This window comes from Camelus dromedarius, chromosome 14 (assembly GCF_036321535.1).
Source record: "Camelus dromedarius isolate mCamDro1 chromosome 14, mCamDro1.pat, whole genome shotgun sequence".
Taxonomy (NCBI): domain Eukaryota; kingdom Metazoa; phylum Chordata; class Mammalia; order Artiodactyla; family Camelidae; genus Camelus; species Camelus dromedarius.
Window position 1 is genome coordinate 24,132,020 of NC_087449.1, and position 27,710 is coordinate 24,159,729.

The window sequence follows — 27,710 nt, forward strand, 5'->3', positions numbered from 1 at the left end:
TGGCACATGGTAAGCTCTAACATATTATCACTACCTCATTCTGGTGAAGGGAAATTTAATTTTCCTTGAGGGAAAAGGAGGTGGAGGGTTGAGAAATGAAGAATTGCCTTCAGAGCAGAGGAACTGGGGTAGGGTAGTGACTCTCTTCCACCCTTTATTCCTAATAAAACATAGAGGGCACACACACCAAAAACCCACCTACACAAGAATCAAAAACAAACAAATAAACAAAACATGGAGAGGAGAAAGGGAAACATGCCAGATCTTAGGAATCACTCTCCAAGGCTTTATGATCTATTTGAAGACTGCAGTCTACTAGCTGGGGACTCTGTCTTATTTCATCAAGTCTAAACTCCTCTACCTTGTTTTCAAGATAACATATATAATCTGGACTCATTCAGTTTATGTTATTTACCTTCCAAATACTCCTCCAAATAAAGCTCTCTGCTTCTGCAAAGGTGATATTCTCACTTTTTCATCCATAGTTCACATTAACTTTTTCTTATGTTTCTCCTTACACTGTTTCCTCTGTTTCTAAAGGCTGTCTCTCTATATGTCTAAATCCTAGTTATCTTTCAAATCCCATACCACATGCTCAAATCCCACATCACAGTTCCCTTCCCCTGAGTCACAAAACAAACCCTCCCCCAACTTCTGCAGTCCAAACTAACACCAACTACAAGAGATATGAATACAGTAAAACTCTTATTCTCCAATCTCTTTCAAGACTATCATTCTGACTTAACTACTAGCCCAGGAACTCTTTGAAAGCAGAGACAATGTTATACTTTCTGGTGGCCCTTACTGTGACTAGGAGCATTAGTTACATAATACATACTCACACCGACTAATCCTCAGCCTAATCTTAAGCACTTCAAGAAATTTGTGGCAGACATAAAAATAATATAAATCTCATCGAGGAACTAAAAGAAATAAGCCAACAGTTCTAAAAACCCAGTCATCTTGTGTAAGATTTTTATAAGAATTTGTAATTTACAGAAAACTGGATATCTCCCACTTTAAGAATTTATGTATGTATTCTCTTGATGTGCAATATCAAGAGGCAGAGAATGTGGCCAAAGCGAGATATAATTGGCCTGATAAAAATAGGTCCCGGTCCCGGACAGTAGAATATATTTAATTAGATAAAATTATGATAATCTGTAGGATTTCTGATATTGAACAGCTTGTGTGAAAAGTTGGGCTAATTTTTTTTCTTTACTTTGTTTATAATTCTTTAAAACATGATGTTTATTATTTAAAACAGCTATGTATGTTTAAAGACTTTTAGTAACAAACTAAATAAAATACTTTGTACCCATATTATACTCTATCTTCGTACCCAAATATATAACTTTCATAATATTTTAAGAGAAAAACAATTATGTCATAAAGAAATACAAAAAACAGGTATCTCATAAATAAATATTATACATATAAAAATATATAAAAATTATCATGCCAAGTTTGAGTTAGAAACCTGAGAAGAAAAAAGAATAACTTATCCATTATAAACATTATTTATGTAATGAGATGTTTAATTACTCAGCAAGAATAGGGTAAGAAAGAAGATGGAATATATTAGTAAACAATGTGGTTATGAGAACCGCTTCATAACAGATACCTTGTTTTCAATAACTGATGTTATCCAGGTGTCATGCTTATAGGTATGTACAATTATATTTTCATAGCCATCTATTACTTTGGCATTGCCTTTGCTAAGAACAGATTTACAAATGGCCTTCTCAAGTTGCCCACTGCATGCCTCCATATGGACAGCTTTAATTCTTGGTTTGCATTTATCTGCATAGATATTGATGACAAATGGGCATGCCTGAAATGAAAGAAAAGCAAACCTTGTTTTAGCCTTTTGATAGAATTTAAAATAAATGATTTATTTCTCTTCAGCAAATGGTGTTGGGAAAACTGGATAGCAGCATGTAAATCAATGAAGCTAGAACACTCCCTTACACCATACACAAAAATAAACTCAAAATGGATCAAAGACTTAAACATAAGACAAGATACAATAAACCTCCTAGAGGAAAATATAGGCAAAACATTATCTGACATATATCTCAAAAATTTTCTCCTAGAAGAAATAAAAGCAAGAATAAACAAATGGGACCTAATTAAACTTATAAGCTTCTGCACAGCAAAGGAAACCATATGTAAAACAAAACGACAACCTACAGAATGGGAGAAAATTTTTGCAAATGAAACCGACAAAGGCTTGATCTCCAGAATATATAAGCAGCTCATACGACTTAGTAAGAAAAAAACAAACAACCCAACCCAAAAATGGGCAGAAGACCTAAACAAGCAATTCTCCAAGGAAGAAACACAAATGATCAATAGGCACATGAAAAAATGCTCAATATCACTAATTATCAGAGAAATGCAAATAAAAACTACAATGAGGTATCACCTCACACCAGTCAGAATGGCCATCATTCAAAAGTCCACAAATGACAAATGCTGGAGAAGCTGTGGAGAAATAACTGATGCTATCCAGGTGTCATGCTTATAGGTATGTACAATTATATTTTGTACATATATACAAGGGGACGCTCCTACACTGCTGGTGGGAATGCAGTTTGGTGCGGCCACTGTGGAAAACAGGATGGAGATTCCTCAAAAGACTAGGAATAGACTTACCATATGACCCAGGAATCCCGCTCCTGGGCCTATATCCAGAAGGAACCCTACTTCAGAATGAAACCTGCACCCCAATGTTCATAGAAACACTATTTACAATAGCCAAGACATGGAGACAGCCTAAATGTCCATCAATAGATGACTGGATAAAGAAGATGTGGTATATTTATACAATGGAATACTATTCAGCCATAAAAACTGACAACATAATGCCATTTGCAGCAACATGAATGTTCCTGGAGAATGTCATTCTAAGTGAAACAAGCCAGAAAGAGAAAGAAAAATACCATATGAGATCACTCATATGTGGAATCTAAAAACCAAACCAAACCAAACCAAACCAAAACATAAATACAAAACAGATACAGACTCATAGACATAGAATACAAACTTGTGGTTGCCAAGGGGGTGGGGGGTGGGAAGGGACAGACTGGGATTTCAAAATGTAGAATAGATAAACCAGATTATACAGTATAGCACAGGGAAATATATACAACATCCTGTGGTAGCTCACAGTGGAAAAAAAATGTGACAATGAATATATGTATGTTCATGTATAACTGAAAAATTGTGCTCTACACTGGAATTTGACACAACATTGTAAAATGACTATAACTCAATAAAAAAAGTTAAAAAATAAATGATTTATTATTAATATGTTTATCATATGATTTAAGAAGACATACTACACTTTCTTGCTTATCCTTCTGATACACTTTTAGAGGATAATTTTAGTACTATGAATTGAGTAATAAAAATGCATGAAAATCTAACTTTTGGTAGCATATTAACTGATAATGTTCCATATAAAAAAAGAAAGAAAACTCCTTTAAGCCTTAGTACCATGCTTCCATTTGGTTTAAAGCGAACTCATCTCATATTAGTCATTTAATTTCCTTTCCTAACTCTAAGGTTTCAGAAAGAATTCACTGAAGGGTTCTAAAGAAATTGTTTATATTTGAAACTTAATGCATGAATATAGAGCACTAAAAAGAACTAAATGTAGAAAAATCAATTCACAGTTTAAAGTTAGTGTAAAAGCATCTTTAAAATCTGAGCTCTAAAGAGATTTTCTGCATTTAGAAGTAGATTTTTCTAATGTCTACTCTTCAGTCTTTACCACAGCCTATAAGACGCTGCATGCAGTAGCCTTTGCCTCTCTATACAACCCAGTCTCCTGCCTTGCTATGCTCCAGTTACTCTGATCTTTCGGATCCTAGAACAAATAAAGCTCTTTCCTGTATCAGGGCCTTTGCATGTAGTGTTCTCCCTGTTTGGAAGATTCTTTCACATCTTTTCACATGTGAACCTCATCTTCCTCCTTTAGGTTAAATCTTAAAATGACACGTCTGCAGAGAGAGCTGCTCTGGTCCTCCAATCTCCTTCACTCTCCTTCTGTTCCTCTCTACTTTGACACTAGCTTGTTTCCTTCAAAACATTTTCAATGATTTTATTATTCTATATTTAATTAATCATTCTCCTTCATGGAGTGTAAATTCTATAAGGGAGGGAATTTTGACTATTTTATTCATCACTGTAACCTCAGTGCCTCTTTATTACAAGCTTACCCTATGACAGGCATTAAAATGTATTTGTTGAGTAAATGAAAGAAATCATACACATTGACAACCAGCTTTTTATTTGGGGGACAAAAGATAAAACTCTGAAGTTAGTAGAACTACTGGCATTTTCATTTTAAAAAAGTTAAAAAATATTTAATGACTCCAACCTTTGGCAATAATAAAGTTAACTTTTAAAGAGCTAGTAGAATGAAAAATCTTTGGACTAGAAAGCAGAAGATCTAAGTTTTTAATTGAACTTTGCCACTTACTAGCTACGTGATCTGGGGAAGTCACTTAACCTCTGTGAGGCTTAGTTTCTTCATTGAGAAATGGGGATAAACAGTAAACATTCTACCAAGAGTTGCTGGAAATATCAAATAGGTAATATGTGTCAAAATACTTTACAATATAGAATTCTGAAAGAAGATGATAATAATTATTATTGTGGCATTTTAAAGGTTCATTTTTTCAATACTGAATAAATTCTGGTATTATTTTGCATTTTTCAAGTCTTGCTTATGTGTTTTATTCAACCAGAGAGTATCAAAATTTAAAGATTCACTAAAAGTAAACATCTTAAAAAGTCCTTGTTAAAGACATGTTCTCTAAAATCTTTTAAATAAAATCTTACCTACTCTAAAAAAGCTACCCTTTATGCTATTTTTTCCTCTTCATGGGCTTGATCTTTTATTTACTTATTCTTTTTATCCTACTAAGTTAACATAGGAAGCATACAACAAGGAAGAAAACTTTTCATTGTTAATTGTAAAAATATTAACAATCTATAATAAGGAAGATAGGGAAGACTGTAACAATAAAACCTCGATTAGGGCATACCCCTTAAATTTTGCACAAAATGTGGCTCTTAGCTATCTGTTAGCCAAGATAAAAGTGAAATGGAATGTATTACATAGCTCTTAAAATCTAAAAAATGAAGTAAATTTTTCCTAGTTCTGAATTCTGAAAGGAATTTATACCAGAAATTCTTTTTTAAAAAGAGAAGGAAAAACTAGACATATGTTTTGTTTACCAACATTCAATAAAGGAGTAAATTATTTTTACGGTGACATAGGTCACTGCTCTTGCAGGAGGAACAATAAAATTATGTTGTCTTTGAAAGAGGATCTGCCTTTATAAGTTGATAGATGGAATGGATAACCTATAATTCTAAAACATGAATTAGGGGGTTTAATAAGAAAAAATAAAGTAAAAATGATGGCTGATTTGTCTGATTGTGGAGGAAAAAAATAATAAAAGACAGAGTGCATAGTAACTTACAGAATGCTTAAAATAAAATGAGCTTTGTCTTGGTTTACTAAAACCATTCAATTAATGAGATTTCAAACAATCCTAAGCCCTTTCCTAAATCCTAGCTTGTAACTGATACTTTGGTTATTCTTTGTAACAACACCTACTAACTTAATATGCAGGATCAAAATATAGCTCACCTAGACATTAGATTACTTACATAATAAATGATTCAAGAAATTACCAAAGAAATAGCTATGGATCCAGAATTCTTACAGGCAAAAGACTCTACAGACATATTCAAACCAATTAGAACACAGCACATAATATTATAAATGAATTCTTCCTCGATTATCATAAACCTTTTTTTTTATAAACATGAAAATGTAACATAGCACATGTCAAAGAACCATTGCCTATCAAAGTCAATACCATAACTGAATTGCCTCCTTGTCTTAGATCACTTACAAGTATCAGTCAAAACTAAATCAGTCAAAATATCTTCAGATTTTAAATGAATCCTTTAAATCAAATGTTACCATATATATATAGATATAGATATATATATATATCTATATATCTATATCTATATATATCTATATCTATATCTATATATATCCCTATCATTAGTGGAAACACTCAACATTTTTATACTAATTAATTCTGAATTTTTACTTTCTCCTTCTTGTTATAACATCTTCTGATGTAATACTTTCAATCCAACAACTCTATAACCCTTGCTGAATGAGGAGAATCTCTTCATTATGATTCTGTAAATCAAGACATATCCATGCCCAGAACAAAATTTTTGGATGCTTCAATACCAAATTCCAACTTAATACTGTTGTTATTTGTTAATAGGGTTTTGTTGATGGGGTTATATTAAAAAATAAAAAGGACAACACCAGGTTTGACATACAATAAGTAGCCAGGTCTCTTCTATAAAATCTATTTCCTTATCAGGAAACAGCTTAGCTCAAATGATTAAATTATGGTTCTCTCTAAGGCATATCAAATTACTAACAGGCTAAAATACATGTAAATTAACAGCTAGTATACTTTTAGAATAACTGGCTTTTTAAAGATATTATAGAAAAATTGTGTTTTTGCACTTTCTCAAGTATCCTTTAAAAATGAACAACAATTATTTGATACTAAAATAATTGCTATCATGAAGGAAGAGACTGTAAAAGAAGTTCTATAGAAGCTAATATACTATACTATAGATACCATAGAAATACTTTAGAAGTATTACAAAAATACTATAGAAATACTTTTAACAGATTATTATACTAAACGGGCTACTCTGACTAAAGTCCTTACGTAAAAACATTGTATGAAGTAAGAATAACAAAATAAAATCCATGGAAAAGTTCAAAGATTCCATTGTAGATACACAAAATTTGGCTTGCCAAATTCTGAAAAGACACAACAAGCACATTTGGTTATAAGGACCATGAGTATTAAGATCTGGCAAAACCAGAATGGCCACCTGGACACTAGATAAAACCTTCCACGAAACAACTCATTCCAATAAGGACAAATTGGCTATAATAGTAAACACTAAGGAAAAATCTTTCTAGGATAATAAAGGATAAAGTCACTCCATGCTTTATCTGTAAGTAAATTAACCCGGAAAAACTGTGGGACGTGAAATGAGACTATGCTCTAAAAGACTCTCTGAGCTTTTCCCAATTGAATTTGTACAGTTGCCTCTCCCGCCATGGTTTATGAATATGTAGCACTAATAATAATACATTTATTTTCAGAATAGATCAAAATATTTGCCTGTTGCAAGGCCACAACCATCATGACTGCTTAGGACATTCCAAATTACTGATCCCATAACAAGGGACACATTTAACTAGAACAGTTATTCATAAATTTGAGTGAGGCTCTGCTCCTTACTCAAAACGCTTTTTGTCTTTATGATTCCAAAATCTCTGGGAAAATAATAAGGGCCTTAACAGCACTGGAAAAATATATCCTTTAAAGATCCTAAAGTGAGGTTTTCCAGAGAACCTCCAGAAGAATTAACTGTTAAAAATCTTTCAATAAGCATACGACCATACGAAGAAGCAGCTTCCTCTCGAGACCACTGGAGCAAGATTCTTCTACAGGTCACACTCCTCTCTGCACACTCTTGTTTATTCAGAGCTTTCCTCTTTACTGATTTAAGGGTGTGTATGTCTGACCTGGCCTATCATGTTCTCCTTACTAGTAACAATGACTTGCCTAAGTCTAGGCTTTAAGGAAAATGTGTTTGAACTATGAAAAATATATAATGCAATACTTAACTATTTGTCAAAACACCAAGAAACAATATACCCACAGTTCCACAAAGAATGATTATATGTCTTGTGCAACTCCTATGTGGAAGTCAGACTATTTAATGCCAAATCAGAATCAAGGTAAGTTATTCTGTGCAGCTACTAGTTAGGCCCCTCCAAGGGTGTGACTCCCCAGCACCCTCAGTGGGCTACATTTCCATACATATACTCCGAAAGAATAAAGCTTTTCTGGAAAAAGACCCCTGAAGATAGTAAGCCCATTCACAGTAGTTACACTACTGCATATGATCACCACAAAATTGTTCCTTCATTTTGGTTGACACAGTAATTAATGTAGCCTAAGCCCTGAGGGCACAACAAGCCAGTTTAAATTTTTTAACTCAAGCAGTTATAGATTAAAGGCTTCGATTTTTCTTTTGCTCAATCAGGGAGGAGTCTGCACTAATGCTAATACTTCATGCTGTACCTGGATTAACACTAGAACAAGTAAAACCATCTACGAATGCAAAAGGCTATACAAAGTTAGACTTGGGGAGTCCTCAGGACTCTTCTTGGCCAAGTCTGGAAAACCTAGAGTCATGATTCTGGAGTGCCCTCCAGCCCTTTCTTATAATACTTCAAGTTGTCCTTGTCTCAGTTTAAATGTTATCCAGAATCTTAAAAATGTTTCTGTATAGTTACTGTCCCAGCAGATGACTTAAAGACAAAAACAGGATGAAATCATGATATATGCACAACCTGAAAATTAAATCTTCACAGATGAAACCTCTTCAAAGAGATTCAACAACAGTGGTTGAGTTAATCTTTAATGGTTTCTTCTATGGCTTTAGCTGAATGAAAATCAAAAGGAAAGACTGGGAATAAAAAAGTTTCCACAAACTTATGAGAAAACTGATCATTCTGTTGTCATGGTAATGAGCAGTCATCAGAACATGTTTTAAACCTGTTCAACTGATCTGCAACAACTCATCTCAGTGAACACACTTTTGGAACCAGCCAGTGTCAGCTCCTCACTTCTGAAAGCCCAGGCATCAGGGACAGACTCACGTAAATAAATATACCACCGAGTGCCAACCAATCAACAGTCTCACCCAAGTAGTCATGCTTCCCCTAAACCCTTTGTGAATACGATGAACATTCTGCTTTGCATGAAGAGACTGCACCTGACCAGCATAGCTCTCCCTTGTAGTAAGCAATCAGTTCAGCTTTGTCTTTTTACTTCAGTTATTGAGTGGTAGTCTCATCATCCTTTGACATTTTCATTGTATGATTTTTTTGGAACTTTCAATGATGTGAATGTATTATATATTCAATAAAATAAATTTAAATAAAAATATTTTTACCTCAGAAACCCGTCTTGCCTATGATTTCAAAGGTCAGTGCCATCAGTAAATGCTATGTCTTAATTTGCTCTTAATGAATTCCTCTATTAAATGAATGTATGTGCAGCATACACAGTATTATTCATAGACTGGATACTGATTTTGCAAGATGCTTACAAACGTGGGATTCACTAAATGTTAGGTTAAAATACGATGCAAAAGTTACTATAACTATTCACCTCCTATTAATAAAAATGGCAAAAACATAGAGAACTTCTCAAAACAGGTTTATGAGAGATTTCAGATCATGTCAAAACAAGGAACTAAACCAAAATCTCAATACATCAAAAAGGCAAAATCTGTTGATGCTACTGTTACTGTACTAAGTTGATTTATTTGTAGAAGGGGGCATTATTTTTAATTTTAAGAATATAAACAAATGTATTGCTATCTAAATGTGTGGCCTGAAACTCTTAAATCCTTTACTTTAAACTTTATTAAAGGACACAAAATATAAAATTTAAGAAATAGGCTTAATTTTTATTATCCCTCTGGTTCATTGTGAGTTTTATTCAACTTTTATACCTTATCATGTTAATAAATAATGCCAATGATAGCGAATACATACACATTGCTTTATATGAGCAAAACACTGTTCCAAGTGTTTTTACAAATATTAACCCAAGGAGTACTCTTTGTAAAAAGATTAGAATTCCAGTTCTCATACAGACACATTCTCCTTATTCTAAGAGAGTCTTTATTTTATTAGGACAAAAAGTCTCCATATGGAAATGAAATTTTAGCAACTCAAACAGCCACTGCTAATTAAGAAATATAATTTTTAAAATTACCAACCTTTTTCCTGCATATCATATGCTCACATTCCTTTGTTTCTGAATTATTTAAATGTTGCAGTAACTAAATTTTAAGGAAGAATTTGCACAAACTAACAGAAAAACACGGCTGCACCCAGGATTCATTCATATATTGAAGATTTTGAGAGACCAATTCAAAAGTCTTGTATCAGGAAAATGTTCATGGGGTAAAATATCATGTACATTGAATCCACTGCAAACGTTTAAGATTGCTTTACCTCTGTCAGTTCCAGAGCTTTATTGTAGCCCATCGAGTGTAGAGTTACCCAAAGGTCACGAGGATCTCCTTCACGATCGTTGGCTTCCATTAGGTTCAGATCCATAAAGCCCTGCCTTGTTAGTTCATTCTTCTTTGTATCAAAATTCTCTGTCAAAACAACCAAAAGTTTCTTTCTTACATAATTTTAAAATTATATATTTAATAAAATGTCTATTATATATTATTATTCATAAATGTTTGTTTTAAAGGAGGCCTTATGAATCTGTGAGCAGTGTAAAAGTGAAATAAGAATGGCTCAAAACATGTTTGAGAGATAATGTTCTCACAACTCAGCGTAAGCACCATCACAGTGCATGATTTAGTTTTTCAACAAAATCTGAAGTTATAAATAATGCAAATATATTCCAAAATTAGAGGAAATTTTAATTTTTTCTGGGTAAATTCTAACCTGCTTGCTTATCTAGAGTATATATTGATATATATTTTAAAAAGTAAAATGCTTCATATTTATTTGCCACCCAACTGAATTTGATGTAATACATACCCCCCAAACTATTGGTGTTTCAAAAAGGGAGGTGTGGATGGTGCCAGATTTAAGGAGACTTCTATATACTTAGCTGTTCTGATTTAAACTGAACTGTCCCCTTGTCCGTAAAAAACTGTTAGATAATGGAGAACATTATGCAGTCCCAAACAAATCTAAATGTGTCTATTTTAACGTTACTTAAAAGCAAAAATTCATGTAGAAGTATCTAGATACATATAATTCTTCCATTTGTCTATAATAAAGACAATAAACAGCTACTCACTTTGGATTATGTTCTTTTAACTGCCCTACAACAAAGAAATATTTTATTTTTCAAATCCTATCTGTAATATACCCAAAGCAAATGGGTACTCTTACCTGAGTTCCCTTTTGTATACATTATTGTGAGGAAAGAGGCAGAGACAGAACTGTTCAAAACTGGTTGGCTAATAAACAGTTTAAAATGTTTAGAGTTTGTAAAGTGACTCATAAGTTTTGTAAGAAAAAAAGTAAATGTAGACTAAATTAGATCATAGAAATGGTAGCCTAAAATGGAGACTGGAGTTACTATGTAGTAAAAAAGATAAAAAATTAATATTTGATACACATTACAAAGAAATCATTACTTTCAAGAAAAATGTATCTAGATAATATGTTATATAAACTATCAATAACAAAACTACTGTTAAAACTTAAAATTACCAATCTTCCATTAATTTTTAAAGTTTATTAATACCCAACTTCAAGACTATTTTAAAGCTACAGTAATCAAAACAGTGTGGTATTGGTGAAAGACAAGACAAACAGATCAGTGGAATACAATAGAGAACTCAGAAAAAGACCCACAGAAATATATTCAACTGATATATGACAAAGATACAAAGTCAATTCAATGGAGAAAGGATAGTCTTCTCAACAAATGGTGCTGGAACAACCAGACATCCACATGCAAAAACATAAATCTAGACAAGGACCTTACATCTTTAACAAAAATTAACTAAAATGGGCTATAGACCCAAAACACAAATCTGTAAGGCTTCTGGAAGAAAAAAGGAGAAAATATGGATAACTTTGTATTGTTGAGGTTTTAGATACTACACCAAAAACATACAAACCAAAAGCATGATCCATGAAAGAAAAAATTGACATGTGAGACATCATAAAAATTAAAAACTTCTGCTCCATGAAAGACACTGTCGCTGTTAAGAGAATGTTAAGAGAAAGACTAGAAGAAAATACTTGCAAAACATACATTGATAAGGACTCGTATCCAATATATGCAAAGAATTCTGAAAGCTCAACAAGAAAACATCTCAATCAAAAAATAAGCAAAAGATATATAAATGATAAATAGGCATATGAAAAGATGCTCAACGTCATGTCATTGCAATTAAAACAACAATGTGATACCACTATATGCCTATTAGCACAGCTAAAATACAAAAAAACTGGCAATATCAAATGGTGACAAGAATACCATCCAACTACTGTTGAATTGAAATGAACTGAAATGAGCTGAAAACTACATACAGACAAAAATCTGTACATGAGTGTTTACAGCAGTTATATTCATAATTGCCCCAAACTGGAAGAAACCAATACGCCCTTAAATAGGTTAAAGAATAAACAAACTGCGGTACATTTATCAAGTGAAATATTACTTAGGACTGAAAAGAAATGAGCTATCAAGCCATGAAAAGACATGTTGGAAACTTAAATGCATATTGCTTAACAAAAGAATCCAGTCTGAAAAAGTTATATGCTGTGTAATATTCCAACAATAAGACACTCTGGAAAAGGCAAAACTATAGAGACAGTAAACGATTAGTGGTTGCCAGGGGTTTGAAGGGATTAATAGGTAGATGAATATGTAGAGCATAAGGAATTTTCAGAACCATGAAATGATTCTGTCTAATACTGTGATGGCAGATACATAACATTGTGTATTTGTCAAAGCTCATAAAACTGTATAACACAATACAACTCTAACATAAATTATATATTTCAGTTAATAATAATGTATCAGTATTGGTTCATCAACTTTAAACAATGTACCATCCTAATGCAAGATGTTAATAAGAGGGGGAATTGGGAGAGTGGGGAAAAAGGCTGCATGGGAGATCTACTCAATCTTTACTGTAAACTAAAACTGCCCTAAAAATAAAGTCTATTAATAAAAAATTTTTGAAAAAGGCATCTTTAAGTCTAAAAAGGTTTATAAAATGATCTTACAGGTAAATAATATATTTTCTTATTAAGAGGAAGGATAAATGAAATTAATATTACATATAATGGTTAGAAAGATTAGTATTTCAGAACTTAAAAAGCCCATTTCTTCATAGCATTATTAATGTTGTTGAAGGAAACATTTCCCCCAAGTCATTTTTTAAGTCAACCGTTCTTGGGGACTTTTTGTGGCATGGTACTGAAGGTTCAGAAGCTTGACTGTCTGGATTACAAATTCAGCTGTGAAATTTTCTTGCTGTACAATCTTGGTCAAGTGACTTACCTTCTTCGATTCTGATTTCTCATTTGTAAAATGAGAATAATAATAGTATATACCTCAAAGAGGTAATGTGTAGAAGGGCTCTCACCTGATACATGGTAAACCCTCAAAAAAAAAGTTAACTATCAATTTTACCAATTTAATTAAATTATTAAACTAAAATTTTATTTAACAACAACTCACAGTAAGAAAATCCTAATTATGATTAACTCTTATGGAATGTGATCTAGTGCCAACAACAGAGAATCAAAATGTTATAACATTAGTTACAAGATATTACATCTTCCTAGAAATAATATTCTATGCTATCAATCTTGTTAATCAAAGTTTAATATTATAAATCAATATACATTTCTTATTCTTCATTACACTATATAAACTTTCAGTTAAAAAGATATATTTTTAAAATTTTTATATTAATAACATTTCTACCATATTTGCTGTTTAGATAAACAGATTTATCAGACTCCCACCTGGCTCACTGACTCTGCCAAGCTTAGACCACTTCAAGAACCAGAGGAATAGAACACATCTCTATCCTAGTGCCAGCAACATGTGAGTTAATCTCTCTCTTGACTGCATTCTAGCCTTCTCAAATTTCGTGTTCTGTGATCTACAGTTGGCTATGGCTTTCTAGTTTTCCCCTTTGACCTTTCAGTCTTTGGCTTAAATACGTACACAAGTCCTACCCCTCTTCTCAGACTTCTCCTAAGTGACAACTAACTGCCTCATTCTCAGTATTTTTCTTTCCCACATTAATATTTTTAGCTTTTGTACATCCATGGATGAACTTTACCAATTCAACTCAAATATAAAAAATGAAAGAATTCTTAACATATATAAACAACTGCCTAGAAACCGCTTAATTTTTAACACAAATCTAGCCGATTAGCTCTTTGCTGCCCTCTTCTGGGCAGAGTTTGGGACTCTTAACCGCTTCAGTTCCTTTGCTATCAGAGCTAGGACAAAGTTTTTTACATTCTAAACTCCATAAAGCATATAAATTATGATTAATTCACATTTTGTTTTAACTTGAATACTACACCAACTATGAATTTAAGGAATATAAAAGTCTAAATTTTTACAGTCTACAAACAATGCTACTACTTTGAAATTGTCCTAATTGCAATCATATTCCATGGATAAGTTTGACATTTAACTTCTTAAGGATGAAAGGGTGCTATATATATATTTTTGTGTGTTTGTTTGTTTTTAACATATCCATTAAGAAAAAGAAAAGTGCTTACCTCTGCAGACAGCCCAAGCATCTTCATCACATTTCTCACCACTTGTTCTCAATTCAAAAAAATTATATTCTTCAAGGCTAAGAAGACCATTTCCATCTAAATCAATTACTTCAAATATATCTGATAAAGTTGACCTAAAATTATAAAAATAGAGAATTATTTTTTGTCTCTAAGGAAACTAGATTGAAGGTTTCTATAAGGATAATTTTCAAAAGTAATACCAAGGCATCAAACAGTATTTGTGAATGATAAAGTTCATGTATCCAAATGTATTTTTAACTCATGAGATAAACTGCATGAGATAAACAAGCTTCTAAAGCAAACACAGTATCTCAATACATAGTAGGAACTCAGTGAATCATAGTTTCCTTCTTTCTTCTCCTTTTTCCAATTTACTTTCTTCTTCCTCTCTACCTGCAGCCAGGTCTTACCGTGTATATCTAGGGTATGGGAGAACTACCTGAGTATTTGGATTTCATATCTGACAGTTATCTAAGTCAATAGTGCGCCTAGCAGTATCTATTTCTAGTCGGGGAGAAATCCATAGATACGTAACTAAAGTTGACTTGCTGAACGTATGGAACCCGGAAATGAATGGCAACCTCAGACCCACGAATAGGTTACTTATAGATGCCTAGTGGATGAGTTGAGCTATTGATTAGAATCTGGGGGTGGGGGTGGTGGCAAGCCAAAGGAAAGGATGGAAGACAGGCTACTGATATACATCCAGTCTAGATGTTATATTTCTAATTTTAATAAACAAAACTTACCTAAATTCCTTTGTAAGAAATAATTCCCCTGATTCATCTCTATACACAAGTTGGGCTTCTTCTGCTATTGGTTTTATTTCTCTCCTTAGCCTACAGCCAGTTGTGGAAGGAATTAACCAGTAAATTCCAGGTCCTAGTTCACCAGTCCACCCAAACACCTTTTCTCAAAAGAATTTTAAAAAGAAACAAACAACCACCATGAGTCTTAATGACTTATCATCTTTCTTATGAAAAGGGAGCATTATGAATAGTTTTTCACCAATTCTATTATGTTCTATCACCAATTCTATTATGTTCACCAATTCTATTATGGTTCTATCAACATTTTATAGGCTTCAAAATCTTTTTGTTAATGGTAAGCCTAGTAATATTAGATGTGGTTTTTTATATCTTTTAAAAACAAATGCCTGAAACTGTAACAGGTAAGAAGTAATATAACTTCTAAATCTTCCCAGTAATCTTCGAAAATGTTTGTGATGCAAATATTTCAACAGGAAGAAAAGAGAAAAATTTTAGAGTAATTTGTCCAAGTTACAGTTGCCCAATTTGATTCAAATATAAATATATGATCTCTAGTCAGATTTCAATGTTACAAAATAAAAATTAAATATATTTAAAAGAGTTCACTATTTGTATGAATTAGCCATATTTGTAAAAATCCAATTATGTGGACAGAAGCACTGGAATTTTACTATTATCTATGTAATATGGATGATAAAACACGATGGCAGAGTTCAGATAAACCTACTTTATACAAAAATCTTTTCATTACAGGATATTTATGAGTGCCAAGACACTTGTACAGAAAAAAATTTTATTCTCCTCTTCTATAAAAGAGAACAAAATGGCATCCCTCTATCAAACTTCTAGGTGCTTTCTGGAGCCAAATGGTTTCCTATAAAAAGGAGGGGTTGCCACTGTCAAATATATTAAGCCTAAGCATTTTCTAGTCGTGTATAATATCTAAGCTAACAGTTACTTGTCCTTCGGCACAGAGTAACCCTAGGGAATTCTGTCTGGTATTGTGTCCAAAAACTCCTTTCAAATCTCAGGTATATTTTAGGTCATCCTAGGGACTCTTAGCAAAACAGAGTTGCTCATCCAAATTCTGGGTTCAGCCCTATTCTGCCCTCAAAAGTCAGAGGAACCATAAATCGTCCTACAGTGACCACATCCTAATCCTATTTTGATACAAGAAGCAACCCAATAAAAGTCAGGGTCATTTTGAAGACTAAAATTGACCCAAACCGTCCTTTGGAAACCATAATCTTTTAGATTGCCTAGAGGTAGAGTGATATCCAGGAGTGAAAAGCATTTCTTGCTGCTTCCTAATATATGTTATCCCATGACCCTCCCTTATCTCCGCATATAACCTTGAACTGCCACTGTGGTTGGCAGATGGAAAGTCTTTCATGGGCACAACACTCTTCCTAGAGAAAATAACTGTGAAACTAAAACTAAAACTAAAAATCCTTTGTAAATATGACATATTACAGATAAACAGAGGCCTACATAGTAAACAGGCAAATAAAAACTCTTTCAAATTTTATTATTGGCTTGCTATGTACTAACGTTTTTACATATGCAATCTCATATGAAAATAATTTTAACCAAAACACAGTTGGAAAAGATATACTTTGTGGTCAGTTCTGAAGAAGAGTCTAGTGAAAACATTAACTTCTATCATTTTATTTGTTTCTTAGCTGTAACTATTCTTGTCTGTTAGGAAGCCTACAATAAAGACTTTTATATAACATTCCATCAGGGAAAGGTTTGTCTGTCGTTGGGCCTGTATAAAGATTAAATATGATATTGCAGTAAGCCCTTGAATAGTATTATTCCTGTTGTGTAGCAGATGTATTTTGTAGTCCTCATAAAATAAATAGCCACATTTATGTATCTGCCTCACATATTTGGCCCCTGAGTAAATATATAATTAGAAAAGATCACGACAACCCCATGGGCAACATATAAAATCATTTTAAAGCATTTCTTCAGATCAATTTATTTTGGACCCTATAATATGAGTCAAGCCTGAGGATAGTAATTTTGAAGTTTTTCTTTTTACAGTAGTAGAGGTAAGATAAACATCTAAAGGAACTTTTTCAAAGTCTTGAATTGCTTGTATTTAGGGAAAAAAATCCACTGGCATCAATCATTCCTACTGAGTATAACCCAAAAATGTTCACATGTGGGGTATCAGGGCATTTAAAAAAGAGAAGAGTGAAGTACAATGTCACACAACCTGCACATTATGAAGCCAAGATTGCCTATCAATCCTCAATTATTAAATCTCAGCAAGTAAGAAAAAGTCTTCAAAATGAATAAAACATATATAATATGAATAGTGTTTTAAGTATTGTATATACCTTAATTGGAAGGGAAGATTTTAAAAGTTAAAAATACATAGAAAATATTATTCTCCTCAAACTTGAGATCATACTATACTTTAAGTAAACATAAGAAAATAAATTGTATACTTCTCTATTTCGTAGTTCAGTAAAACATGTGAGCTGTAGATTTGCTTGACTCTCATTTTCCTTAAGAATATACAAGACAGTATCAACTGATAACCAAGGGGATGGTTTTCCTATAAACAAGAAAACCCAAATGTCTTAAAAGAAGCAGTCACCACTTAGTCTTTCCTACCTAAAAAAGAAGTTAGTGGTTTCTTTTCTATTTCGATTTTATTTTAGAAATACACATCCCATTTTTATATGTAAACATAGCATTTGCAATAAGGCACATTCCTCTATACAGTGACCTTGTTAGAAACAGTCTCTATATACACACTTTCTAAAAATCATAACTTTTCTTGAACTCATCAGAGAGCCAAGGTCTAAGGCAAGCAAGGAGCCTGAAATCCAAGGAAAAACAAAACCTTTCAAGAAGAGAGGGGATGCAAGCACTGGCTTACCTGTGAAGGAGCATAGGAGGAAGAGATGTTAGACAAGATCTATATACTGATCACTCCAAAATTTATATCTCCTGCTTGGACCTTTCCTCTGAACAACTGCCTAGTTGACATTTCCACATGGATTTCTATATCTAAAACTGACCTTCCCAATCCCCGACCACCCAAAAACCAACCTGTTCAGATACTCTTCTCTGTCTCAGGTAAGAGCAACTAATTCCCTCCAGCTGCTCAAACTCAAAATCCTGGAACCATCTTTAATTTTCCCTTCTCTCACATATCATCAGGAATCTAATCCATCAGGAACCAATCCTCAGAAAATCCTATGGTTCAACCTTCAAAATATATCCAGAATCTCTACTTCTTATTCCCTGTACACCCTGGTTCAAAGCAACATCAGTTCCCTTCCAGAATTCTTCAATAGAGTCCTAGCTGGATTCCTTGCTTTCTCCTGGGTGACCTTTAATTTATTTTCAATAAAGCAATCTGACTGCTCCTGTTAAAATACAAGTCAGGTTATGTCCTGTCTCTACTCAGAATCCTCTAAAGGAATTGAGAGTTAGAAGAATGATTCTCCCACCATAACAATAAGAAGAAAATACATGCACTACAAAATCATAACATTTCTTGAACCAATCAGAGCTGAAGTCACAGGGCAACCAGGCAGCCTGAAATCCAAGGAAAGAGACACTTTCAAGGAGAAAGAAGATGCAAGCACTGGCTTCTCCATGGTGGCACACAGAGAAAAAGATGTCAGGCTTATAAGAGGAAGAGAGAGGGCTAAAGAAATATTTGAAGAAGTAAAGATGGAAAATTTTCTAAAAATAGTGATAGATAATAAGGCATAAATCCAAGAAACTCAGAGAGCCCCTAGCAGAATAAATACCAAAACAAACAACAACAACAACAAAAACCTTCTCAAAAAACTCAACAGCATCAATAAGAAAAACAGAAAAACACTTAGACAAACATTCAAGCTATTGAAAATCAAAGAGAAAATCTTGATAGCAGCCTCCTAAGAGTTCCCAATTTCTCTCAGAGTAAAAGCCCAAGTCCCTATTTAGGAAAACAAACAAACAAACAAACACCACTAAAAAAAGCCCACTCCAAAACTCTACCTGATTTTGTCCTTGTTTCTCCCTGTCTTCATCTTCTGCTGGTTTCTCCTTACTTACTTCAACCTAGCCACTCCAGCCACCTTGTTGTTCTTCTAACACCAGGCACACTCTCACATCAGAACCTCTAAACAGACTCCACTGGCCACTTCCTCCACTTTTCACCCATCCCTTCCACCACCCCTATATCCACAAAGCTTACTCCCTTGCCACCTATGGAAAACAGCAAAAATGTCTGTCCCTCTATATATCCACAGCCCTTTGCAATGTGACTTTACAGCTCCTTCATCAAGAGATCAAATCTATTTCTCCACCTTATAAATCTGTACTTGCCTTGTGACTTGCTGTGAACAACAGAATGTAACAGAAGTAATGTGCCAATTCTGAGTCTAGGCCTACAGTGCTTCTGCTTTCTCTCTCAAATTCCTGTTACACCATAAGAACAAGTCCTGGCTAAATTACTAGAGGATAGGAGATTATACAAGGCAGAATCAAGCGGTCTCAGCTGAGACTCATACAGAGAAGCGAGCCCAAGCAAGATGAGTTAAAGCCAACCACCAGCTAACCTGCAGCTGATCACAGATATATAAGTGAGCCCTCAAAGAAAAACCAGCCCCAGCTCAGACCAAAAGAACTGTCCAGCAGACCTGCTCATGAGCAAATGTTTAACTGCTTTAAGCCACTGAGTTTTGGGGTAGTTTGTTACATAGCAGTTGATAACTGACACACCTCTTTCAAAGTCTGCTCAAATGTCAACTTCTAATGAAATATACACTAACCACCTCTTTTCAGTGGCAATCTATATTCCCTCAGCATTCACAATGCCCCTTTCCCTCTGTTTTTCCCATAGCACTTATCACCTTCTAACACATTAAATTAATAAATAAACCTGATTATATCTCCCACCTCCCTCCCTCCCCAAAAATCATTAAAAGTATATCTAGGGAAAACACCCATATAGCCATTTTTCACTAATTAAACATTATGTAATAACCACTTTAAACTCTAGGAAATTATTAATGTTGATCAAAAAAAGAACATTACCATGAATGCAAAGATTATTAATAAAGATTGTCTAAGTCATGTGACATAGGACTTTGAAGGTATTCAAAAATACTTGCAGTTCAAATTTGTCCCAAATTATGTTCCTACAAAAGATCTCTTAAATACATCATAAAAAATTGATAAATGTAAAGAGTTAAGGATTAATTAGCAAATAAAAAGTTAATTCTATGTCAAGAGGAAACCATGTAACATTCTGTTTTTGTTTTTAAGGTATTAAAATAAAACATACTTTAAACCTGTACAAAAACAATTTACTTGCTTTGCATAATACAATAACCAGTCAATATAAATGATTTTATTTAAATGTATGTAACCACATGTTTCTTAGGCAGATTATTTTCTTCACTAATTAGAACCATCAAATACTTACATAAGTATTTCCAAAGTGGGCATAAGTTGATATTTTAAAAAAAACCAGAATATTTAAACTTGCCTTCATCTTGACTCAGGTTTAATGGCTTAATTGTTAGGTAAACCATGGATCTCTGAGTTATTTGCATCTTGTATTGATGACTAATGATTTCACCATCTTCTTCCAAGAAAAAGCAACCTTTTGAATGCACACATTGCCACTCCTGAAATGAAGGGAAAAAAATTCAAACAATATTTATTAAAAGTTTCCAGCATGCATAGCAATGAAGAGAAACCTAGAGAACATATAAAAGAAATGTCACATAGAGCTAATGCCCTCCAGGAATTTGCAACATCATTAAGAAGTAATATTAGATAACAGAAAGTTAGGAAAAGACATAATGGAGAGTAGAAATATGAAAAAAGTACAGTTGATGAGAGTGGGAGAAGTACTGAAACAAAGTAATAAATAAACATACTGCTGCAATAATCAGGGTGAAATTAGTGCTTAGAGCATAGTAAGAATGAAGAAGTAAGTACTGCTAAGACTGGTATGTTGAAAGAAAAAGTGATAGGATTTGGTATTTAAAAGATAAAGTATGTGAAAACCAAAATAAGTGTTTCAAGTCTAGGCAACTAAAAGAAGGCCATAAACTTCATGGTCATAGCAAAATGCTGATAAATATCAGTTCTGAGAATTCTATAAAATTGGCTCTACTATCTCTTGGTCTTAAATTCCTCCTCCTAGTCCAAACTAACTTATCCGTATAGAATCTCACAACTAGAATTTCATAACAAATTTTACTTCAAGATGGCAGCTTTAGCAAAAAGTAAAAGATTCTTTATTGAAGGTATGAGAAATTGTTCCATTACCATAGATATAAGCAAAAATGCTTTCCACTCTATCATTAGCAGCCTTGCCTACCTATAAGACTTATTTCTGTTCTACTCCTAATAACTTCCAAAATAGAATATTAATGTTTTGACTTTATAAAGGATGATTTTGAAAAATTATCTATATTTAGATAATAAACTCAAGGCTTTAATAACATTAAGATTACTTAAAAGGTAAGCAGTAGCTGTATAACAGAAATATCAAAATTATGCTGTATAATAATAATATCAAAAATATTATTAATACACTATAGAAGGATTTATTACTGTGGCACCAAAAAGGCAAGAACAAATGTAATTTACATTAAGATTGATATCTCACTTTTTCAAAGGCTAAATCATCTTAACATATACTTACACATCATGTCTCTCCTATGTAAGTTATAATTATTTTCATATTTTATATTATTTTCATAGCACAAAAATACATTTAAAATTAGAAATTTAAAAATAGGGAAAAAAATCCCCATAGTTCTACCAATCTAGTTTGATTTTTATGTAATCATTTCTATTTCTGGCCTTATATAAAAACCTATTTTATATATTCTAATTAACACTATTTTATGTTCTGCCTTTTTCCTTCAATATTATATCCAAAACATTGTGCTACTGAAAAAGAACATAGTTGGAGAACTCATATTTCCTGATTTTAAAACTTACTACAAAGCTACAGTAATCAGAACATTGTGATACTGGTATAAAGACAAATATATAGACAAATGGAACAGAAGAGATAGCTCAGAAATAGTCTTACATATATGGCCAAATGATTTTCAACAAGGGTGCCAAGACAACTCAATGGGGGAAAGAGTCTTTTCAACAAAAGAGGCTGGGAAAAATGGATATCCCAGTGTAAAATAACTAATTTGGACCCTACCTTACACCATATACTAAAATTAACACAAAATGGATCTAAGATCTAAATGTAAGTTATTAAAACTACAAAACGGTGAGAAGAAAACATAGGAAGAAAGCTTCATGTCGCTGGATTTGGCAATGATTTCTTGGATATGACACCAAAAGCACAAGCAATAAAAAATATATATAAACTTCATCAAAATTTAAAAACCTCTGTGCATCAAAGGACACTATCAACACAGTGAAAAGGCAACCCATATAATGGGAGAAAATATCTGCAAATCATATACCTGAAAATGGAATAATATCCAGAATATATTAAAAACTCCTACAAGTCAATAACAAAAAACTAAAAAACCTCATTAAAAATGGCCATAGGACTTGAAAAGATATTTCTCCAAATAAGATACACAGATGGCCAATAAGCACATGAAAAGATGCTCAACACTATCATCAGGGAAATGCAAATTAGAACAGTGAGATACCACTTCATACCCACTAGGATGACTATAATAATAATAAAAAACCCCACAGAAAATAACAAGTGCTGACAAGGATGTGGAGAAATTGGAACTCTTGTGCATTGCTGCTAGGAATGTAAAATGATGAAGCCATTATGGAAACAGTTTGACAGTTCCTCCCCAAAATTAAACACAGAATTACCATATGATCCAGTAAATTCCACTTTTGGGTAGATCCCTAACCCAAAAGAATTGAAAGCAAAGACTCAAATATATAAAATATCAACTGACAAATGAATAAACAAAATATGGTATATACCTACAATGGGGAATCATTCAACCTTAAAAAGGAATGAAATTCTGAAACTTGCTGCATACGGATGAACCTTGAGGACATTATGCTAAGTGAAGCAAGCCAGACAAAAAACAAAAGGACAAATATTGTATGCTCCCACTGACATGAAGTACCTAGGGTGCTTAAATTCAGAGACAGAAGGTAGAACGGTGGTTGCCAGGAGCTCAGGGGAGGAGGAAACGAGGAGTTACTATTTAATGGGTACAAAATTTCAAGTGGGGATGATGTAAAAGTTCTGGAGATGGATGGTGGTGATGGTTACACAACATGAATGTATTTAAGGCAACAGAACTGTACACTTACAAATGGTTAAAATGGTAAATTTTATGTTATGTATATTTTAGCCCAATAAAAAAAAAACTTTGCTAAGCAATATTCACATTTTCAATTTAACTGGTTCTGTAATTAGCCATTGAGTTGGTATGCCACTACTTACTTAACCATTTCTAAAGCGTTGAACATGCAGTCATTTCTCATCAGTATAGATAATGCTAAAATGAATACTATTTTGTTCAAATGTTTTGCTTCTGATGAATAATATCCTGTAGAAGAACTTCAAAGCAAAAAATATGTACATTTCAAGGCTAATGACATATGTTCCATACTGCTTTATAAAACAGTGATGTAATTTTACAATACCACCAATAGTGTATAATGTAATAATTTGTCATTACATAACTTAGTATGTAGTGTTACCATTAAAAAATTGGTTGGGGATGATTTCTTAAGCAAGGTGTGGGTACATAAAATATTCACTAGAGTATCTCATATATTTTCTTATATGGTATCATAATTATTTTTGCAATAATTTATATTAATGCAATAAAATAATACAATAAACTAAAATGGTATTGTAATAATTTTGCCTTAATTTGAATTTCTTTGATTCCTAGCAAGGTTGAGCATTTCCCCATTTGTTTATCATTCTGTCTCTTTTTGTGAGAGCTGCCTATGTATCCCCTATTGTCAAAGATCTATTGCAGACTTGGTATTTTTCTTACATGTTTTAATAAATTCTTTTGACCTTTTATATATTAACCACTTTTGTAAGTTCTGATGCATGCATTTTCTCTATTTCCTTTAATTTTATTTTTGTTTTTTTTTTCAATTATGTAAGTTTTCCATTTTTATATTGATCTTTTCTTTGGAGATTTCCTCCTAAACTGAATTTTAAGAAATTACCACTATTGCTGACTATTACTTATCCATTAGTCACATGCACTGTCACACCTTTGGGGTATAAAAGATATGTGTACTTTTAATTGAGAAATTAAAATGTGACCTTAAATTACTGGAATTCATCTTCACAAGAATATTTCCCATGACAGAAACAAGTCATTATATATGGTATTTCAACAACATCCCTATGAGACAATATGGAGTACATACAAATTAGTCACTTTAATAAACAGGCAAATTGAGATACCCACATGTTATATGGGTTCAGAGATTTACAAGGAACTTGTAGAAATATTAGGTGTAAAGTCTGGTACTTTCGGATCAAAGCTTTTACCATTAGATCACATTTCTAAAAGAAAACATACTAAGAGTACTAAATTCAAAATTTTTATAACATAATGAGGTTGAAACTTGAGCTTGAGTCAAAAGTTCAACTATTAATGATGAGTAAGAGTATGTACAGACTTTCATTTAGTTTCCCTGTAAATCTCTTCAGTGGGAATATACTATGGACTAATAACAGATGCTATCATTACCTCAAAGCCAACAGCCCTTAATATAATCAACATAACCTTGGAAGACGATGACTGCCCCAGAGAACAAAGGAAAGAGACACTCATATGGAACTTAAGAGATATTACCCTTTGAGACAGTTTGAACTAAGATTCTGACATTAAATTTTTTCCTTTCAATCAATTTTTACTATAGCATTATTACATAGAACTTCATCTAATATACTTTATGAATATATTTTTTACATTTACCCATCTGGAATGGCAAAGGATGCTAGTTTAGAATTACAGAATATTAAAGGTAGAAGTTTAAAAAGCAATTCAGTGAAGACTTCTCCTTTGATTGATGAAAGTCTGAAAAATAAAGTGATATGCTTAATTCAGAATTCTCGATGATTGCAGAACCAGATCTGAAACCTAGGCATCCTTACTTTCATTCCAAACTACCAGCTATATTCAGAATTCTGAGGTTTTTTCACACTTAAATATCTCCCATGATTTTTTTAAAGCTAATATTTAAAGAAATTTTGTGTTTATGAAATTATTATAAGTATGATAAAGTATTATCACTCAGAATTATATATATATTGAAGTGTTAAGATAAACATGATTGTTTGGTTTTCTTATTTAAAAAAGTAGATTTTAGTAGCTAAAAAATTTCTTAAATTTGTATTGTAATCATGGGTGAGGCAGCCTCCTACTTCCTAGTTAAAAAAATGTTTAAGTGAAACTAAAAAATAATGTGCTTTGCCTGGTACACTGATAGTGAACAGGATTTGTGGTATTTGGGAAACTCAAAGATGGAAGAATTTTTCCATGTGCTTATGGTATTTCCAGGTGACAGAAGATGTCTTTATAAAATTCAGCTGGGGAGGGAGTTAAATATTTTTATTAGAGGTCTTTCCTAAGTTCCAGTTCTAGAAAAGGCACAAGTAGAAGAGACTATGTAAGTTTTTTTGGAAAGACAATCAACCTGAATACTGCAACACATGATTAATAAAGCTGGAAAATGGTAAGACAACAGTTATTATAAACAGGAAGAAAGACAAATGCCCTATTATTTACATCAACTAAACTTCAATGTGATAATCAGATTATTTTGAATAATAAATAACACTATTAGGAGAATATGTAGCTCTCCTGTTTAAAAGGAAGAATTCAAATTCTTAAGATCTGCCAGAGTTATTAAAGACACAGTGTTTACTCAACCCCAAATTCCCTTTAAAACAAACAGGCTTTCAATCACACAGTTTTTTCTCTAGGACCTAGACTAAAGTGTTATGAATTAAAAGAAAAAAATACTGACAAATTGGCTGGCTCATTGAAATAAATCAATTTGAAAGGGTTATAGATTAAGTTGACAGTTTGAATATCATGAGAAAAATGGGAGAATGCTGAGTTTAAAAAAAATTTAAATGATAGACTAAGAAATTCCACATATGATATAATTTTTGATAATATAAAGCAAAAATAAAATAGTAGCTTGTATTTCTTACATAGGGCATAAGGTGGTGCTATATTCTACCAATTCAAGTAAATTTATATAAAAGGTAAAAGGACTGTTAATTCAATTATTTGTCATATACAAATTTTATTTATTTTCATTCATAATGTATAGGGAATTGCTTAAAAGCACAAACTAAAAATAGTAAAGTTGAAAATTATAGCTATCAAAATACTTAAATATACACAGTAAAATGACATTTTTCTTGGAACACTGTAGAGAACATGATTTGTTTTGACATATAATTCCGCATTATTAAAGTTTTAGTGAGGTAGAATTATTAAGCAGTAGATCTGCCACAGACGTAGTCAAAGAAAGAACTTTAACATCATCATCACTGTTGTTTTTTTATACAGATACCCTGTGTCACATACTTTTTGTTAAAAGGGGTAATTAGACTATTATTAAACTTTTTGTTATTAAAGAATTATAAACTATATATACTTTTTAAAAAAGGTTAAATGGATGATTTATAAGGGGACAAATTTATATGGATTGCCACCTAATTGACAAGTTGAATTGATCAATATTTTGAAAATCTGAGAAACTTTTATAAAAAAAGTATTATTTAGAGTCTTCACAAAAATTAAGTTAGACAGCCATTTCAAGTTTAAAATGTTTATATTCGTCTTGTAAATATTTATATAAAGAGATAGACCTATACCTCAATTTTAAAAAAGGAGAGACATATATAACCTACATGTTATACAACATTCATATACAACATGTCTGTTATACGACACACACACACATATATATACAACATATATAGGCATATTCTAATTAGGAGTCTGGATATAATATTGCATCTCTGGAGCTTTCTCTAATTTTAGTCATGACTGTCAATTGAACCTATGCTTCTCTCAAAGAAAAATTTCTGATAAAAACCTAAGTAAGCAGATAAAATTCAGGATTAAAAAAGAATAATACTACAGTACCTATGTATAGTATATAAAATGTAATACATGTATACTCCCTTTGAAGGTTGTATTTTCCTCTTGTAATTCAGGTCTTTTACCAACTGTGTGGATTTACGGTTTAAAATCTGGCTTATGCACACCCGATTACAATAATTTTCTAATTTCTGAAGACCCTTCTTTTCTGTCCCAATTCCATACTTCTCCACTGCACATGAAATTGAGGTGCCCAAACTTGTTTAAAATAGATTTAAAGTATTTGAAGGAAATTAATTTAACAATTCTTTTAGTAATTTATTCTATCAATCTCGATTTAAACAAATTATACAATAACAACATTCATAACCAAGTACTTCTCAG

General features: G+C 32.5%; 1 protein-coding gene across 3 annotated transcripts in view; it reads right to left on the reverse strand.

Annotated features, from left to right (window-relative positions):
* The window catches only part of EFCAB7 (EF-hand calcium binding domain 7), a 40,005-nt gene that overhangs the window by 2,075 nt on the left and 10,220 nt on the right, over positions 1–27,710 (reverse strand). For all 3 annotated transcript variants that reach the window (XM_031465284.2, XM_031465283.2, XM_010999540.3), the window contains exons 7-12: positions 20,753–20,894; positions 17,706–17,815; positions 15,226–15,383; positions 14,456–14,589; positions 10,175–10,323; positions 1,625–1,834 (exon numbers count right to left, since the gene is read on the reverse strand). In XM_031465284.2, coding sequence (XP_031321144.1) covers positions 1,625–1,834; positions 10,175–10,323; positions 14,456–14,589; positions 15,226–15,383; positions 17,706–17,815; positions 20,753–20,894 — 903 coding nt within the window. The remainder of the gene's footprint in view (positions 1–1,624; positions 1,835–10,174; positions 10,324–14,455; positions 14,590–15,225; positions 15,384–17,705; positions 17,816–20,752; positions 20,895–27,710) is intronic.